The sequence below is a fragment of the Micropterus dolomieu genome, linkage group LG22, assembly GCF_021292245.1.
Source record: "Micropterus dolomieu isolate WLL.071019.BEF.003 ecotype Adirondacks linkage group LG22, ASM2129224v1, whole genome shotgun sequence".
NCBI lineage: Eukaryota > Metazoa > Chordata > Actinopteri > Centrarchiformes > Centrarchidae > Micropterus > Micropterus dolomieu.
The window spans coordinates 35,485,207-35,504,410 of record NC_060171.1 but is presented as its reverse complement, the minus strand read 5'-3'; the positions used below and the strand labels follow the sequence as shown (position 1 = coordinate 35,504,410).

Below are 19,204 nucleotides of genomic sequence, written 5' to 3'. Positions count from 1 at the left end.
ATGTACAGTTTGGTCCAGATGTGAGCATGTACACTGAAGTTACAACAACTTCCTGTTTCATAGCGAATCATCGACGCCACGGACACGCCCATTGACGAAAACTCGCAAATAGCACAACATTTCATCGTCAATGCCTTTAGAAGGCACAGCAGAAATTTGACGTCGATCCGACTAAATCCCTAGGAGGAGTTCGTTAAATTACGAAGTGTGTAAATCATCCAAAAATGGCCGTAAAATTCAAAATGGCCGACTTCCTGTTGACTTTAGGCTATGGGTTCTTGAGGCTTTTTTGTGCGTCTTGATATGATACATGTCCCCAGAAAATTTCGTACATGTAGGTTGAACGTGAACGAGGGGCTAATCTTTTCCAATTTTCTAGGTGGCGCTAGCGAGTCATTTTGCCACGCCCATGTGCGAAACTTGTAGAATACGAAATTTTTCACCGGTTCTGACATGTTTGCAAATTTTGGTGAGTTTTCGAGTATGTTTAGGCCATGTCATTTGAGCCTACTTTGCAGAAAAAAACCCCACAAAAACTCCGAGCAAATTCAATAGGGACCTCGCACGGTCGTGCTCGGGCCCTAATAAGTCTCCTTTAATGTGTGCGGGTGTGTGTGCGCCTGCTGGGACACACAGTTATGCATACATGTGTTCTCCTGTGTAGTAAAGCTTAAAGTGCCATATTTTTAGGGTTGTGTGTGTGTTTTTATTGTGTCTATCAATGTATTAATGTGTGTCTGTATGTGTTCAGTGAAGAAGAATCAGAAAGGTATTCAGAAAAAAGCTTAACTTCAGTTCACCAATCAGAACAGAGTCCTTTGATCACCAAGGTAACCAGCTCTGCTTTATTTAGGCATCGGAAGAACAGACAAACACTCTGCTTGAAACAGACATACTTTTTGAATTACAGATACGACCTATAGTTTAGACTTTATTGAGGTTTATTTGACAGAAAGTTTCAGAGGGATTTTCCTATCTAAATAAAAGGCAAAAAAGTTAGCAGCAGCAGAATGCATTTGTGAATGATTTGATATTTTTTGGGGATAAAGTAAAACAAAAAGGGCAAGAGCAGACTCTGGTCCAGAAATTTAAACACAAATTTATAATGGCTGCCAACTGAGGAGTTGCCTGTCTCTCTTGTACTTTGGAAGGGCGCCGAGACAAATCTATAAGTCCGATGGATTTAAAAAGCCCATGTGAGGATCCAGAACAAGATTTACTACATGTCTGGTGTAAAATTATGCACGAAGAGTTCGTGTAGTGGTCAAGCCAGAGAGTTAAAGGCATTTTTTCAAGATGAGTTTCCAAAGCTTCTCCACTCTAATGACACACACTCTAGCTCACGCAATACACACCAATTACAAACTGCTGAAAATGCATAAAACTATGACAGTGATAGTGAACAAACTATAAAATATATCAAATAGCTGTAAAAATCATTAATAGATTAACTTCTTGTAACCAATTTAAAGTGTTAATCAAGTCTGTAGTTGAAAGTATGCTGAACTGGTGATCATTCAAATTAGAATAGGTATGAGGAGGATTTCAACCATCTTTCTATTCACTTACAACAGGAAGGTTTTCCTGGAAATCCTTGAATATTTTGGAAAGTATTCAAGGTATCATTGACAAAAGTAATAGCACCGTCTCCTCATTGAGCCTCAACGTGGTATTTGAAGGGAGTTTCTACGTCAAAAATTGTGAGACTAGTTAACATCCAAAAAAACATGACGGAAAAATAATACGGAAGAATAAAGATATAGAAGATCATATTTAATTAAATAATTTAATTTAATAAAATTAGGTGTGAATGCTTGCAGCATTCTAGTTATAGCAGTTTCATTTTAGTGGCTATCCAACGAAGGTTAAAGTCAAGGGCAACTGGACTTGGTTGAAGATACTGGAAGACGTTTCGTCCCTCATCCAAGAGACTTCTTCAATTCTGATTGGCTGGCAGGGAAACTCTGCTATTTAACTTCAGTGGGGTCGTTTGCCCGGGTCATCGATACTGCTGGTTCGTTAGTGCTCCTGGTTGCTACAACAATAACAGTTCCTGGTTGCTACAACAACAGCAACAACAGCGACCGTAACGGTCGTTAGGACCGACCATCGTTGGTATCTTCACCTGAGGCCAATAGGTTACGTTTGTTGAGTTTCCTGGGAAGTGATGAAAGGACAGCATTGTAAGTGGGGGATAAGTGGTGGCGTAGACCCCCTCCTCTGTTCAATGACGGCTTCTCGACCCTGGTGTAGATGGCTTCCTTGACACCTCTTTCAAACCATCCATCTTCTCTGTCTAAAATGTGCACCTGGTGGTCCTCAAACGAGTGTCCTCTGTCCTTCAGATGTAAGTAGACTGCAGAGTCTTGACCTGAGGAGTTGGCCCTTCTGTGTTGAGCCATGCGTTTGTGTAGTGGTTGTTTAGTCTCCCCCGGTAGTCCTAACGACTGTAACGACTGTCGTCACAGCAACAAGGAACACTAACGAACCAGCGGTATCGATGACCCCGGCAAACGACCCCACTGAGGTTAAATAGCTGAGTTTCCCTGCCAGTCAGTCAGAACTGAAGAAGTCCTTTGGATGAGGGACGAAACGCATTCCAGTATCTTCAACCAAGTCCGGTTGCCATTGATTTTAACCTTCGTTGGATAACTATGACCTGGATGACTGAGAATCTTCATAGACATTTTAGTGGCTAGTTTCTATTAATTTAATCCTTGTGCAAGAAAAATGCTCTACATGGTCAGTAATCAGAACAATTTATACAGAACGAGTTCAACTTTTGTAAGTTTGCTGTAGCATGTCAATTTTTTTAATGTCCCTTCCCATCCAAGCTGTGATTGGTTGGTTGACGAAAACACATTGACGAGTGACCAGTCATACTATGTTTTGAACTGCGGCAGGGTTACGGTAGGTTGCAGTATTAACTAGCACGGTGTGCTCGCTCATTAGGGGCATTTTGCGAATGAAACAGTCGCACTGTAGAGCTGCTAATGACCACTTTGCAGTCGCACGAATGCAACCATATGAAATTTTAACTTGAACATTTTGAAAAAAATGGTCACCGTCTGGGGCCCTGGCCTCCCTGCAACAGACAGGTTGAGGAGCGTGAGTGAAGTTAGATGCACTTTTTAATCCCCTTAATTAAAATTATAAAGTTAATTTAATAAAAGAGATTAACTCTGAGCTCCTCCCGCTTGTAAACGGCTTTATATTGAGCAGAATCCGTGGCGACTTAGGGTATTTATTTGTCCAAAAAGCTCAGGCGTTGCATCACATCAGGATGCAAGCTGTAGAGTATCTCTCTGCTCTGCTCTGCGGAGAATACGTGTTGAGTCTATTTTTGATTGAAGCCGTATCAAGCTGCACAGAGCAGATGAACCGGATAGATTAGTGTATAATGTAGAATAGATATCTTAGAATGCTGATGTTAGCATTAATCTCAAAGCACCATCCTGACTAAGTGCATCCTCACAAAGCTGTTAGCATGGCTGGACAGTCTTAGAGTGGTTTGGACTTCAACACCATAAATCACTCTCTAACAGTTAAAATGAGCTCATGTTCCTGATCCCTCACTCGTAGAAATAACTTGTTGACTGTATTTAAAAAGGAAGGTGGAGGTCTAATGAGCATGAGCCAAGTGCAGTTTTTGTGGTTATAGTATGCAGGCAAAGCATTTTAGCTATGTCAGTGTTATTGATATAAACAATATGCTATCAAGTAGTTATGTTGGTCTTGCATGAAGCTAGCTACGTACATGCTAAGATAACATTGGCGCTTCCAGTTGGTCCCAGTACAAATGCCATTACTAATACCATTGACTCTGATACACAGTATACATGTGGCAGTTGAAAATAAAGGTAGCAAAATTATATAGAATACAGTCTTGAAAGTGTAATGGTGATCTCAGGATCTGCTAGAGTAAAACCAGAGTCTAAGTGTGTCTCAGCAGCAGATAAAGACAACATTGTTGTGTAATTTTCAACTTCACTCTCCATACTTCAGCTTCAGCAAAGTCACATCTGTTCCTCTGTGCCTTTTTCAGTATTCACTGCTGTTCAAAGTCCATGCAGACTCTCTGCCAGAAACTGTTCATATAGCAGCATGGCTGTAAACGTTAATTTGAAGTGTGTGTGTGTGTGTGTGTGTGTGTGTGTGTGTGTGTGTGTGTGTGTGTGCGCGCGCGCGCGTGTACCTCAGGGAGCCACTGCCAGCCTACAGATATTCCTGAAGAGATACAATGAGGTGAGTTTGTGGGTTTCTTGTTTCAGCCGAGCCCCACCCACTGGTCTGTTTACAACCCTCACTGGAGGTTAACGTTGTGCTACACAGAGATGGGGAAACTCAGACTTGAGTTGCACTTAAGTCGCACACACAGTGACTTCAGACTTGACTCGGACTTGTGAACATTGTTTATTTTTAGGAAACGTCTGATGAGCTTGGTGTTATTCCCCTCCCTGTGTTACCTATAGGTTGTGTTACCTAGGTAACACATACTACGTATCTGCTGCAAATGGCCACACGTGAGAGAGGACAACAAACATGTTGACCGGCAGCTGCTATGCCATTCATCATAAACTTTGGCTGTAAAACTTCATACAAAAAACAAAAAAATACAACAAACAAAAGAAGCACTGAATGCAAAATAGGCTTGATTTACAGTGGTTTATAAGCTGTTATTAGTTGTAGATGCACTACATGGTTAAACTCTGTAAGTGAAAAAAAGGGTTACAGGTTTATTGTTGATCATGTAATGTTATAGTTTTATTTAGTAACATTACACTGGATTTGAGAGTCCGGGGGTGTGTTGACTTACAGTAGTTAATAAGCTGTCTTTAGTTGCATTGCACATTACGTGGTTGTGCTCTGTAAGTGAAAAACAGGTTACAGTTACAGAATTCCTTATAGCTATGCAATTTTATAAGCAGCCTGGATTGAACGCAGCAGGTGATACAACATTCATTATAACCACGAGTGACTTGAGACTTGACTTGGTCTCTAGCTCAAAGACTTGAGACTTGACCAAATACTGTACTTTTGAGCATCTCTGGTGCTACATCAGCAACACCATCTTACTGCTTGAGCTTTTTAGCATCCTCTGATCATTTGTATGTTCTGAAGCTATTCATTAAACACTACCTCTACGTAATAAATATGGCACCATCCAGTCTTTAGGGTTAAGTATTGATTTTCTCACAGAAACACACATCATCAGTTAGATATCATTATTTTACCATAAGACTTGTTTATAACATAATATCATAGTGTGACAAATTTGTCCACATCAAATGGTTGCACTTTCAACGTTCAAACTATCAGTGATAAAACCTCAATGTAATTTCATGCTGTGTTTCTCCAGCAGGTCAAGCACAGTGTGACATATCTTCACGACCTGCTGATTTCACTGCAGGTACCACAAACACCAGCAGTAAAGACACCATATACAGGCCGTGGTTACGTTTCACTTTCATTCCAATTCGTCCCAACCTCCTTCTTGCCTCTAGGCTGTAGTGGTCCAGCAGGACTCATTTATCGAGGACCAGCGGCAGGCCCTGACCGACCAGCTCACCGCTAACTCCTCCAGACACTCATTCTCTTCCTCGCTCTCATCCTCTTCCTCATCACGACCCTCCTCCCTCATTGAGCAGGAGAAACACAGGAGTGTGGAGAGACAGAGACAAGAGGCAGCCAGCCTGCAGGTTCACTTTCACTGCTGCTTCAGTCTGTCTTCTTTTCACTTAATGTATCATGGCTGCAGTCAGCTTTTTTTGACTGCCTTGTTCATTAGATATGGATTCTCTGTACCCTACATTTAATCCAGCCCCACACTTAACCCATGTAGTCTTGCACTCAATGTATTATCTTTATGGTTTGTTTCAGAAACAGCAGGCTGCACACCAGGAAGAAAAGAGAAGGAGAGAAAAGGTATGGGAGTTGAAGGAGAAAGGTCTGGCAGAGCGGGAGGAGAGGCTGAGGATGGAGGAGGACGAGACCAGGAGGAAGCATCGGGAGCTGACGGAGGACCGAGAGATGCTGCAGAGGAAGAAAGAGGAGTACCAGAGAGAGCTGGAGATGCTGAGGGAGGCCCGTAGGAGGCTAGAAAGAGACACGGAGGCTCTGAGGAGAGATACAGACAGCCTGGAAGCCATGAAGAGAGACCAGGTCTGAGTCTGGGGGGTTTCTCCCCATGTAGAGTTTATGATGCAGACAGGCTAATGAAGGTTGTTAGTCAATAGCTGTAGTCAGAGTCCACCCATGCAGGTCCCTCTGCTCCTCTGATTAGAGCTGCTCTCTGGTCGACACTGTGTGAAATTTGCTCAGGACTGGCTGACATTGCCAGACAACTCCAATGAATTAAAGCTGTAACTTGTGTCACAGTAACAGCTGACAGGAGTCAGGCTTTGCATTTCTTCACTGGACTAATCAGCCGAAAACAGCGGCTAATTACACAACATGTTATTTTTAGCCTTTGTCCACAGTTGGAGCATAAATAGTACTGTCAGATTCTGAAATTCATTAGTCGAAATCACAAGCCATGTTTGTTTCAAGATAATGGCATTCCTCACTTTATTTAGGCTTTGTTTGGATGTAGCTACAACAAACAAGGTGTTTCAGCTCCTGTCTCTTTATGGCACCCCTACCAAATGTTCACTTTCTTCTGATTGGACTACTTCCAGGAAGCCTGCTGAGGGGCTATGATCCTCTGTAACCAGTTCTCTTTATACACCCAATGCTGTGCGTGTGTTTTGGGGGCCAGAGTAGGTAGTATGCTTGGCCCAATTACTGTAAGTAAGTTTCTAGATGGACAGATAGCTTTAAAGTAACTGCTGCTAAGTGTAACTTTGCTTTGTAACTGCCGTTAGCTATTTATCTCAGTTAACCGAAGAGGCCCCATTACCTAGCAGACTCTGGCTGGACTGGGAGCTTTATAAGCCTCAAAACCTCCTCCTCCTGGCAGTCCAAAGCTCCTGTGCTAGCAGTGTAAACACCAACACTCCCCTGTGTCGAGCTAGCCAGCTAATTGCTGCTACTATTAGCAGTAGTTAGCGGTTACTTTAGCTACAAGTAAAGCTAACACGAAACTAAACAAAGCACTTCCTGCCAGGTATACTGAAAACCCCCCAAAAATCTGCAGAGTAGTCCACAGCAGAGTGACCTCCACAGCCAGACCTCTCCATACTTACTGTTTGTGCTCCGATTCATTACATTGCTGATCACTGAGTACCAGATATTAATGTTCCTGACAATGAGACATTATTTTAGCTATTAAAGAGCATACCTGCTAGATGCAGTTTCTCAGTGTGCTGGTATAGGTGTAATGAGTAACTTAACAGCAGGCTGAAATCAGTAATGTCATTTCCAGTTTCGAGTCAGTTTCGCTGAGTGTGGTTGGGTGATGTCACAGTGTACTGACACACATTTGTGTCAAGTCCAAGTCAAACGACTGGGGTCAGCAAAAGATTTTCAGCTGCTGTTAGGTTGCTCTTCAAATGCATTCAACTGACTCAGGAAAGTCTTTGTGTCAGTGTGGATTCGTGTTCTAAGGCGCATATCATATAATCCTGAACCCAGATCTGTGGTACTCCATGACACTACATAGAAACACAACAAGGGTGTGGCTGCTGGATTAAACACTTCATATACTGTGACTTAATGTCTCTCATGTCTATGCATTATTTACAGTCGGAGCAGCTTCAGAAGTACCAGCGGACTCCCTCCACCACCTCTGAAGACTCCATAATTTTCCACAGCTCCGGGTCTCTGAATCTGGATTCAAAAGAAGCAGCAGAACAGCCAAAAGAGGTAAGAAACAAAGCCCTCAGTAGAAAATGATTCAGAGAGGGAGAACAAACCAGTGTGTTAGTTACAGTTTAGTAGGTCGTGACATGAGTCTATAACTACAGGGACTCTCCCCTTTCTGGATGTACTGCAGGTGGAGCTCTCATCCTCTGCTCCAACCAAAGAGCTTTTTCTCCGCATCGGATCTAAGAGGATGGGCAAAAACTTTAACCCCTTCTCCTCATCCTCCTCCTCTAAGCCTCAGGGAGCACAGAAGGAGTCCCAACTACCCACAAGACTGCTCCAGCTGGCCAAACCCAAAGAGAACAAAGACAAGAAGAAGAAGAAGAAGAAGGGGAAAGGAGGGGAGCAGACACAGACAGGTATGATGAATACATTCTATCCTGACATCAACAGGTCTTCACCTGGATTCTATCTGTATATCTTTGGTCGTCTTTTTGGCTGTATGGGCCTGTTAAATAAAGGGTTAATAATTGACTGCACAATGACACAGACAGAGTTGGCTTTCATCCTGTCATCCTAGTGTTAGGGTTAGGGTGTCCAGTTGGTAACATTATCCAGTGCAAAATTCTGTATTATGTATATAAAATACTATATATGGCTTTCCACATTACTTCACCTGCTAACGACAGCTGGTATTAAATGTTCCGTATTTGTATAGCGTCTTCTAGTCTTTAAAACCACTCAAATCGCTTTGTAGTCATTACATTGATCCATTCACACACTGATGAGCAGAGGCCAGAAACAGAAACACATTCACATATTCACACACCGGGAGCAATTTGGGGTTCAGTATCTTGCCCAAGGGCACTTCAACATACAGACTAGGGGAGCCGGGGATCAAACCACCGACCTAAGTAGTCTCTTCCCCTCCGAGCCACTGCCACCCAAAATGATTATGTCAATCAAATATGATTTTAGCCTGCAAAAAATTATGTAAAGGTACAAAGCAAATCTGGAGCCATGTGAGCTTTATTGCAAAGTAGTATTTTACACGTACCAGGAATTTGCTGTGGTGCTACACATAGACAAACATACAGTTGGCAAAAATAAATGTAGAAAATATATACATATGAATAAACAGATGCAATATAGTAGAATAATAAATAAAGTAATAAAAGTATAGAGAAAAATAATACAACTATGTGCAGAGACAACAACGTGGCAGATATTTAAATGTATATTACTCTGGATTTGTGTTGTAGACGTATTGCAGCGGAAGATGATATTGTCTACACAAATGTATAAATTGACAATTTATAAAAATATAAAATAACGATTAACAATTAATAACAATAAGCCAGATGCAATATGCATGATATGAAATAAAACTAGAAAAGTCATTTCTGAAGAAATTGCGGTGTGCATGCTGGATGTTGAAGGGCTTGCGCTAAACGGAACTGCTGGCTTGAAAAAAGGTGAATAGCACAAATGTATAAAAGATGTGGAAGGTTTTAAGGATTATTAAAAAGCTGATGCTAAACTGCATTGCTGACTTTAATTTGCATGAAGCAGCTGAAGGACTATGAAAACTTGGAAACATGGTAAATGTTCTAAATAATATGGATAAGATTTTAAAGTTGAATAAACTTCAAATTGCATTAATAAATGTTTTTAGGTATGAATGTACTTTTTAGCTGAAAGACATCAGAAAGTTGAAGAAATGTGTCCCAGGTATTGTGAAGATTTGACCTGGAACCTTTAGAGAATGTAGACTTGGAAAAGTTTCAAATGGTTAATTAGTATGAATGTGACAGTATGAAAGCTTATGATTCCCACAAAAGATGAGCCCAGTGAGGGTGCTGTTATCTGCACACTTCATGAGCTTGGGGTCTGGTGGATGGAGGTGCAGCTGTTTGTGTACAGGGAGGAGAGCAGAGGGGAAAGGAAGCATCCTGTTATGTTGTGGGGACAGAGTGGACCCAAATGCAACACTTGGGATGAACAGGCTTTATTGAAGGGGGAAAAGGGGTTAAGGCAGTGGAGGTGAGGGAGAGGCAGACGCCGGGGAAACACGGGTACGGGGAACCGAGGAGACTGAGACAAGGGAACCTGGGACACTGGGGACCGAGGAAGTAAGGAGGCATGGGGAGGAGCCGGGAGGACGCCGTGGAAGAGGTCCGAGCGGAGAGGGCAGGGTGGCGTGCCCAAGTAACGGAACGGAGGACGGAGGTGAGTGAACCAGAGGGAAGGCGGACAGACAGACAGGGTTAGACACTGGGGAAAACAGAGTACTGGGAAATAGAAATTACGCAGAATACTAGAGCTTGAGTGGCAAAGTGGCACCGGGTAAGGAGCAACAACGATCAAGCAGGGGTTGATTGGGGAATCAGGGTAGAAGTACTGTCAGAGATGAGGCTGATTGGTGTGGCAGGCAGAGGAGGTGGCTGACGAGGTGCAGGTGCGGGTTGTTGGCTGGGCTCAGGAGCGGAGGGAGAGAGAGAGGGAGAGCACACGCAGGGGAGGAGACACAGGGAGGCAGGCAGAGTACAGGAAAACACCAGGGGAAAACAGAATCACAAGCAAAAAAAGGAGAAATAAACAGGACACTCAACGTCAGCCGGGCTGCCACCACAACACATCCTTGAGGGGAATCAGTGCTCATGGTTCTGGAGTCAGAAACATGTTTTCCCAGCTTCACGTGCTAGTACCTGTTGGACAGTAAGTCTGCACCTGCACCTGCAGGGTGAGTCAGGCATGCTCAGCTAGGAGAGCTTGTCTTGCAGCAGAGCTTTCAGGTGTTGGAGAATGTAGTGAAGGGCCATGTTCACTGAGTTGTCTACACATTAAATCATTACATCATCTCAATCAGCTGTGTGATGATGCTGCATTCTAAGGTTGCCATGGTGATGGTAAAAGCCGTCTGACTTCTGGCTTAGACAGCTGGGCTGTTTCTCAATACCAAGCTCGGACTTGGCAAGTTTGGCTCGGGAGTAAAAACTCCCAGGGACGGGAGCACACAGTCATTCAGCCATTGGAACAGCAGCGGTCTTGATGACAGCCGGACCCAAAAAGGTCGTAGAAATTTTTTAAATCAGCTCTGTCTTGAGAAATCAACCACATATTTGTAGTTTAAACAACTATATTCCTGCATAAAAAACATATTAAAACTACTATATGATACACGAGAACAGCAGTATTCTAACTTACAGTTCTGAGTTTTCTCGTCCGACATTTCGGCGGCGAAATGCATTCTGGGCAGGCTTGGTAAAACGGGCGGAGTGAGAACACATCTGGGTATTTGACTGTACTTGACTAGATGCGGACTTTTGAATTGGAACAGTACTTTGGCTGTGACTGATGACGGTTCACAAGAACACAAGAACAGACAAGAACGCAGATTGAGAAACAGCCCTGGTCTCGTTGAGTTTTAACCTGAAGCACAGCTCTGCTTCACCTGCTCCGACCGAACAGACCGTAACTCTCATAGCCAGCGTAAACATATAGTAAGAGAGATAAGATTCTCATGTAGATGATGTCTCAGATTTGTGTATCAACTGTCAAAATTGTGTCCACAGCAGCAATGTTCAAATGTCCAGATTTCTGCCTCTTTCCTGAAACGGTATGGAAGTCTATGCGGCAGTTGGCTGGGACTGCTCTCACCTTCAAGCTGACTGTGCCAGCTGTGTTAGTCTGTTGGCTTTCAAAGTTACACATCACAGCAGGACAAGATTTCCAACAACTTGTGAAAAAATGATGTATGTAGAGTGAATATTGTGTGAGATACAGAGAGTTGAAGAAAACTTTTTAAGAAGATATTGAAGTGAATTCCCACTGTCAGTTGACCCTCTCACTCTAGCTGCCAACATTCCGTCCCATAGACACTCATTATAAACTCAGAAAACAGGCTGAAAACGACATGAAACTTGACTTGCGATAGCGTTAAAAGTATGAATCTTCACGTGCTGTTTCCTGTCCGTCAGGAAGTCTGTGATCCACCTGCAGGTGGAGTCAGGCATGTTCAGCTGAGAGAGCTTGTCCTGCAGCAGGGCTGAGATGATGGTGTTGAAAGCAGAGCTGAAATCCACAAACAGGATCCTGGTGTAGGTTCCCGGGGAGTCCAGGTGCTGGAGGATGAAGTGAAGGGCCATGTTTACTGCCTCGTCTACAGACCTGTTGGCTCTGTAGGCGACCTGCAGGGGGTCCAGGAGTAGGTCTGTGATTGATTTAAGATGGGACAACAGAAGGCAATCAAAAGACTTCATTACCACAGACGTCAGGCCGACGGGTCTGTAGTCTTTTAGTCCTGTGGTCCTTGGTTTTTTGGGGACAGGGATGATGGAGGAGGCTTTGAAGCAGTCTGGCACATGGCATGTCTCCAGTGAGGTGTTAAAATGTCTGTGAACACCGGAGACTGCTGATCAGCACAGTGCTTCAGGGTGGATGGGGAGACAGAGTCCGGCCCAGCTGCTTTGCGGGGTTTCTGCCTCCTGAATTGTCTGTTGACATTCCTCTCTGAGATGGAGAGGGGGGAGGGGTGGAGCTGGCCCCCTCTGAGGAGGAGGAGGTGGCTGAAGCTGGAGCTGAGCAAAGGAGTCATGGGGGATGGTGTCTGATTGACTCTCAAAGCGGCAGTAGAACTGGTTCAGCTCAACAACAGTCAAGACAATAAAATGAATACTGCTTTTAAAAATACATCTTTTAATGAACATTCTGCTGCAGCAACAGAAAGTTCCACTGAAATCAAGTCCTTTCATAGACCAAACAGGTATAAATTCGCTGGAGTTGCTCATTTGATGTTCATTCCGAAAACTGAATTAACTCACAAAAACAAAACAAAACAAAGCGTAACTATACTGAGACAACTATTCGCAGCGTCATCTTCAAGCAGCGGAACTGCCACTGCTTTCTTAGATTTGTAAGTTCTCAATTTATTATCAATTTACCGATACACAGCTTCTCCATAATATACTATAATGCAACATAACGGTGCAGGACAACAACACAGTGGAAGACCCACTCATTACAGTAATTACAGTACTGCGGTCAAACTGTTAAGTGTGGCAGCAATCTCATAATATTCAGTTTTGTGTGTTGTGTGTTAGTCACTAACAGTTTCGTTATCATCCAATACATTTAGCTGTGTTCACATTGCTGAGCCTTGGGTGAAAGATACAGAAATCGTTATTGAAAAGCAGCAGGCACGCTAATGCCGATGTATCACGTCTGCTGAATGCCGCTAGTGGCCACTGAAAACTACATATAGGCCCTTTAAAATAAATTAGAGTAACCTTTGAGAAGTACGCTTAATAGAATACTTGTTGAGAGTTAGATTTTTGAGTTTCATTAATGGTAGCTTAAATGGCACAGTAGAGATTATTATAATTATTTAGTGAGTGAAAACAGTATTCGTCTCAAAAAGAAAAACTCAGAGCAGTCACTGGTTCAAAAATGCAACAGGTAAACATGGAGGTACTGGTGAGTTTCCATTAACAGCAAATGAACATTAGTTTGGCATTTTGGGAAACATTCTTAGTCCACCTGGCTCTGTCAAAATTCCATCTCTATAAAGCTCACTTTACTGTTTTACAGGAAGCAAAGTACCTGCCTCTGTCTTGGCCAGATTATTACTTGTGTCTTAATGTCTCTTTAGAAAGCAAAGTGATGTCGGATCCTCAGAATGATGGCGATATATTCTTCTGCTGAGGACCGGACGATGCACATGTGAACTTCTACCCTTCCAGAGAAACAAGAGAGCTGGCCAGTGCATTAAACAGGACCAGAGTGACCCTTAACTCTCTATTTGGATCTAAAATGTCCACGTGTCTTTGCTGACATTCTGGCCCCTGGACACTGTCCCTGACTTCCTGTCAGACCATCATGGATGAGAAGCCAGGTTCCCCAAGATGACAGTCTGACTTACCTGCACGTGGCCCAAGTAAACAAAGGTAATGACCTCCTCCCAGAGACACCATGCGAAGTTCTGATGATTTAATTGGGATCATCAAGAATATTCTTGGCACATCGACAGAATAGCTCCTCTCCATCAATTAGAGATGTGATGGAAAGCCAAGGAGGATCAAACTGTATCAGAGAAAAACAGATTTCTTGATTTCCTCCAGCTGTCAGTCAGCACACATCACATAATGCTTCAAGTCAAATCTCCATAAGGCTTTAAGGCTTTAAACTTTGCAGACCTTAGCTTTACACAATAATAAGTGCCAATTTCTAATGGTTGTGGAGCTGTTGACTCAGTTACACAGTCCGGGCTGAACACTTGAGGAACTTTTAACCTAGTGTCTGATTTGTGTGTCCCTACATTGACAGCTTGTCAACTTAACTGATAAAGTCAAGCTTAAAAATGTAACATAAGATGGAGGAACAGATAGCACCTGACATGGTGTTTGTAGCACTAACCCATGAACAAGTCTTCTGTTTCTCACTGTCCGACATAATCCATCAATGCCACATCAGAGAGATGGAGGAATCTACAGAGACAGGCTTGTCTCACAGTCAGTGGACTGTGAGACAAGCCACAGGACACAAGACGTGAGTGGGAATTTGGATTAGCAAAGACTTAAGGCTCTCATATCGTCTCTTCCTACTGAATTAAGTGCATGCTGAAATCAGATGTTTTTAATACAGCTGTTGTCAGATCTTCATCTCCAATTTGTCTCAAATAATTCATTATTCTATTTTAGTTGGTCATGAAATGTACCAGCCAGTACAAACAACAGCTCAGTATGAGCTTTGTAGAAGAATCAGAGCTCATGGCAGTCAACACAACAGGATCAGGAATACAGTGCTTTTATCATGCATTTTACATACATAAGAGAGTGAAATCTAATCAATAAATCAAAATTTTCTTCTATTTTTTATCTCGCACACACAAGTTATTATCTTGTACTTAAAATGAATATCATCCATCAGGACTTTTTGGGGGCTCCATGCGTATGCTGTCTTCTTTCAAACATTTCACATACTTTCAAATTTTTACATGTCCATTTAATTGAAATTGTGTAATGACAAGTGGGCTTCTGGGGAAGGGATCCTTAAAGAGACAGGATCTGTCTGTCTATTTGTTTCAGACACAATGAACAGCATGAGGGCCCAATTTAAGATAAATAAGGACTTTTTTATGTAAAGCTACTCTAGTCCCAGAATAAAAATATAAAGCTGCAAATGAGCACGGAGGACTTCCTGTCACATCAATCAATACCAATCATTGATAAAGTCTATCATTATAGACGGAAACCAAGTCCTTGACGAATACTAGAGATTGTCAGACACTATATTTAGGTCAGTTAAAGAGGAGCAGAGTAATTTCCCCTGGTCTTTAATAGTATATTTGATCATAGTGTGTTGGTAAGACACCCTCTTGTTTTCTGATGTGCTTCTATTTGTCAAATTAGTTTTGCTTTTACTGAGTGGCACATCCCTAATTCTCTGCAGTTCCCTCTACTCTTTGTGGCTAGTCTTTATTTTGAAACAAAGTAAACAAGTAAATAAATCAAAGTGAATTCCTCTGCGACAGAAGAATATTGCTGTTAAAAAGAGAAACTAGAGTACTAATGGAATAATGCTGCACATTATATTGATTACCATGTATGTGATATTTACTGGTCATATGATTTTTCTATAAATATTTTGTTTTATTTTACACCTAGCAACTATTTGAGAATTTACAGTATATATTAAAGTCAGGTTTAATCTAGAGTCATGCTTTTATTTTGGTAGAGCAAAAATAAAGTGTGCACTGAACTCAGGATTTATAAAGCAGTAATTTTAGATTTGTTCTAACTGTTTTGCATTTCATTGGAAAGACGGTTCATAAGTGGATCCTCTCTTCTGAAATGAGAGAAGATCAAAACTATTTAAAAAGAGTTTCTCTTACACAAAATCTACCTGATGCACTGCAGATATCACTCTTAGAGAGGGAGCAAAAAGAGCAGCATCTGTTAATATTCCACCCTTCCTGAAAATCCTTCCCCTTAACCCTTTGTCTTGTCTGTACTCGTCCCCTCTCCAGCCTCGCTTGGTGTATTGATAACAAATCAAGTAGATGCCCTGAGTCTCACATTCATCCATCCTCCCATCTATCCACAATAGCTTTACATTTGTACCACACTGATTTTGTCCCCCAATTTATTTGAAGCTCTCTAAGCCATTCATGATATCTGAATAATATTTCAGCCCACAGTGTGGTTTCCCGCCATGCTGCTGAGAGGAACAGATTTCTACTAAGCAGCACATCCCTAATTCACTGCAGTTCCCTCTCCTCTGTGTGGCTAGTTTTCCTTAGTCCCTCAGACTCAGAAGCAAAAACACAGTGAGGTCACTTTGGAAACCTATTCATATTATCGGATTCACATCAAAACCAGTATTTTGACAGTATCATACAGCCTTCATAGATCTTAAATAACGGAAATGTGTTAAATTAAATGCATTAGTTGTGCATATAATACTGATCTGCTCTGTAAATAAGATGCCCTGTAGATATTTCATAGTTTGTTATGAAATGTTGTGAACTTCCAAATTAAAAGAGAAATTTCTAAGCTGTTAGATTTCAACCCCTATTATTTCATTAGTTTTGTTGTGTTTAATGTTTAATCAGGATGTGTCGTGTATATTTTATGAGCATGTTTCTAATTAACCTTTTGACTTTATTTTAAGATAAATGAAGAATGTATGTTTAAATACTACAGATACTTCTTGTACATTAAACAACCCAAGCTGTTTGAAACTTTATAAAGTTTAATCTTAAAAAGATACAAGGTGTTCTTTTATATATTAAAACCCATCATTTATCCTTTTTAACGCTTGTCTACATCTCCAGAAAAGTTGGGATATTTTCCAAAACGCAATGAAAACAAAAATCTGGGATGTGTTAATTCACATAAACCTTTATTTAAATGGCAAAAGTATTACCATTGGTAGTTGTGTTACATCAACTTTCCTTTTAATAACACTTTCAGATCGTTTGGGAAGTTAAGATACTAATTGTGCCAGTTTTGCAATTGGAATTTTTGTCCATTCTTGCTTGATACAAAACTTCAGCTGCTCAACAGTCTGTGGTCGCTGTTGTCTGATTCTCCTCTTCATGATGCTCCATACATACATTAGGAGACAAATCTGGAATGGTAGCAGGCCAGTCAAGCACACGCAACAAGCCACGCTTTTGTAGACCATGACAAATGAGGCCTTGGCATTGTCCTACTGAAATAAGCACGTATGTACTGGGAAGAGACAGTATGTCACATATGTTGATGGCAATGTATGTGTCTCTAAAATCTCATTATGCCTCTGCGTTGCTGAGAACTCGGAGGTCTCTCTTTCTCACAAATTTTGGCACAAAGGGGTGAGCAACGACCCCTCCTTACTTGCAAAGACTGAGCCTTTGGTGGATGCTACAATTATAATCAATTATGACACTTCACCTGTTACAAATTAACCTGCTTATTGTGGAGTCTTCTAAACAGGTGTTACTTGAATATTCTGTGCAGGTTTCAATCTTATTTTAACTCTGTCCCAACTTTGTTGAGTCTGTTGCACGCACAAAACTCTGTTTATATTTACAAAATACAATTACACTGGTCAGTAAAACTATTGAAAATCTTTTCTTTATACTTTTGTCAGTTAAATAAAGGTTTATGTGAATGAAAAAATCCCAAATATTTGTTTTTATTGCGTTTCGGAAAATATCCCAACTTTTCTGGAAATGGGGTTTGTATATTTCAAGCACCAACAATTAGTGTAAACACAACAGCAATGGTAGCAGCTGTGATGAGGGAGATTAGCTTAAATACCAATTTACACTTATCATCCACCTCCTCTCTGATCTAGACAACCCCCTAAAGTGATGTCCTTCAGTGGGTTATGTCCAAACCACACGGAGTTAATTTCACTGTAGTTTTAATCAGTGGAAATGAGCGTGTGCAGGGTCTTTCAGCTCAGTCCATAATCTGCAGCTTTTGGATCCCTGAAAACAAAATTAGCTGAATCACAGAAACAACATTTGATCAGAGATTTTTGTGGTTTTAAGAGGAAGTGAAACTTGAAACATTAACTTTTGCTGAGAGGTAAGCAAGCTGGGAGACTTGGCTCTCTCCTGCTCTACATTGTTCCCACTCAGTGTGCACTAGAAGTTTACTAAAACCATTCATGAGGAACTTTACAAACTCACATTGGACCTTTTTGCACTGTGAGCTTTTTTAAAAATGATTTGTCCTAAAAACAGAAGGTACAAAGTATGTTATGTAAAACCAAAACAAGGGCAAAGCAAAAAAAAATGTAAATATGTTTTATGTACAAATTTGAACCAAAGTATTGATGACTGTGTTTAGTTTGATGTTTTTTTTTAATAAATAATAAAGTTGTATTTAACTGTCTTCTTCCTGTTTTGAAAATGTACATTTTCCCTATTCAATAAATAACTATGCTGTTTGTCATGTCATGCATGTTGTGCGATTCTTTTGATTGAGGGAGAGGGAGCAAGACGAAGAATTAGAAGACAAGACAAATGATTTGAAAATGTGGGTTACAATTGAGAACTCGGGTGTGAGGGGAGAAGAGTCATGAATGGTCTCTTGGTGCCTCTAGTTTAATCCTTTATGTGCTCAACATTTCAGGCTTAGCAGCGAATCACAATCAACCTTATTGGTCTAGTATTTTGCAGATGCAAGGAATTTGACTCCTGTTGTCAGTAGCTCTCAATATACTGTGCATAACTAACTCCACTGCACTGCGCCGCCTGTTTTTTTTTTTTCCTAGACCTCCCTCTATCCCTCTATACTATCAAATCGCTAGTATAGAGGGATTATTGGGTCTGAATTAAAACTAAAAGTCTAAATCAAAAAATGCATTTGGTATTTAGAAATGGGAATTTGGGAATTTGAGCATTTGGAATTTAAGATTGAGGATTGTATGCAAAGACTGGAGGCTGGGTTTGAAACGGCTGGTGTGCAGAGGCACCTTATGGTCAACAGAGGGAGCTCTGAGTGCTAAAGAGCAATGAAACCAAACACAGTGAGTGAGCAGGGCTGGAGGGAAGATTATACTTCACCAGCAACGAACAACCATCATAATCATATGAAAAGAGTTTGACATAATTTACTTGCTGATACAAAGCATTTCCCATGTGTGTTATTACATGTTTTTTCCACTTAGTTGAGCTTATTTACACTTACATGGAATGACACTAAAACTACAATCCCTTGTTAATTTAAACTCCCTTGCCAAAGACAATTAAATAGCTTTGCATGCTCCATTCAGTGCACTAACCTCCTCCTCCACAACCACTTCCACAGCAGCAGTAGGTTACGGCTTTGTAGACACCTCCACAACACTGCTGTGCTATTTTGGCTTTGCATGCTCCATTCCAACCAATTGTTAAAATTTCTAGGACATCTGTCATACAAAGTATACTAACCTCTTCATCCACTTCCACAACAGTGGCAGGTGATGG

General features: G+C 41.4%; 1 protein-coding gene across 1 annotated transcript in view; it reads left to right on the top strand.

Moving 5' to 3' along the window:
- The window catches only part of LOC123961151 (A-kinase anchor protein 13-like), a gene marked incomplete at its 5' end in the record, with an annotated part of 21,479 nt that extends 3,286 nt beyond the window's left edge, over positions 1-18,193 (top strand). Inside the window, 7 exon segments of the mRNA XM_046036283.1 lie at positions 4,201-4,245; positions 5,363-5,410; positions 5,505-5,699; positions 5,881-6,162; positions 7,684-7,803; positions 7,934-8,162; positions 13,394-18,193. Of these exon segments, the coding sequence (XP_045892239.1) occupies positions 4,201-4,245; positions 5,363-5,410; positions 5,505-5,699; positions 5,881-6,162; positions 7,684-7,803; positions 7,934-8,162; positions 13,394-13,446 (972 nt within the window).
- Positions 18,194-19,204: the final 1,011 nt, after the last annotated feature.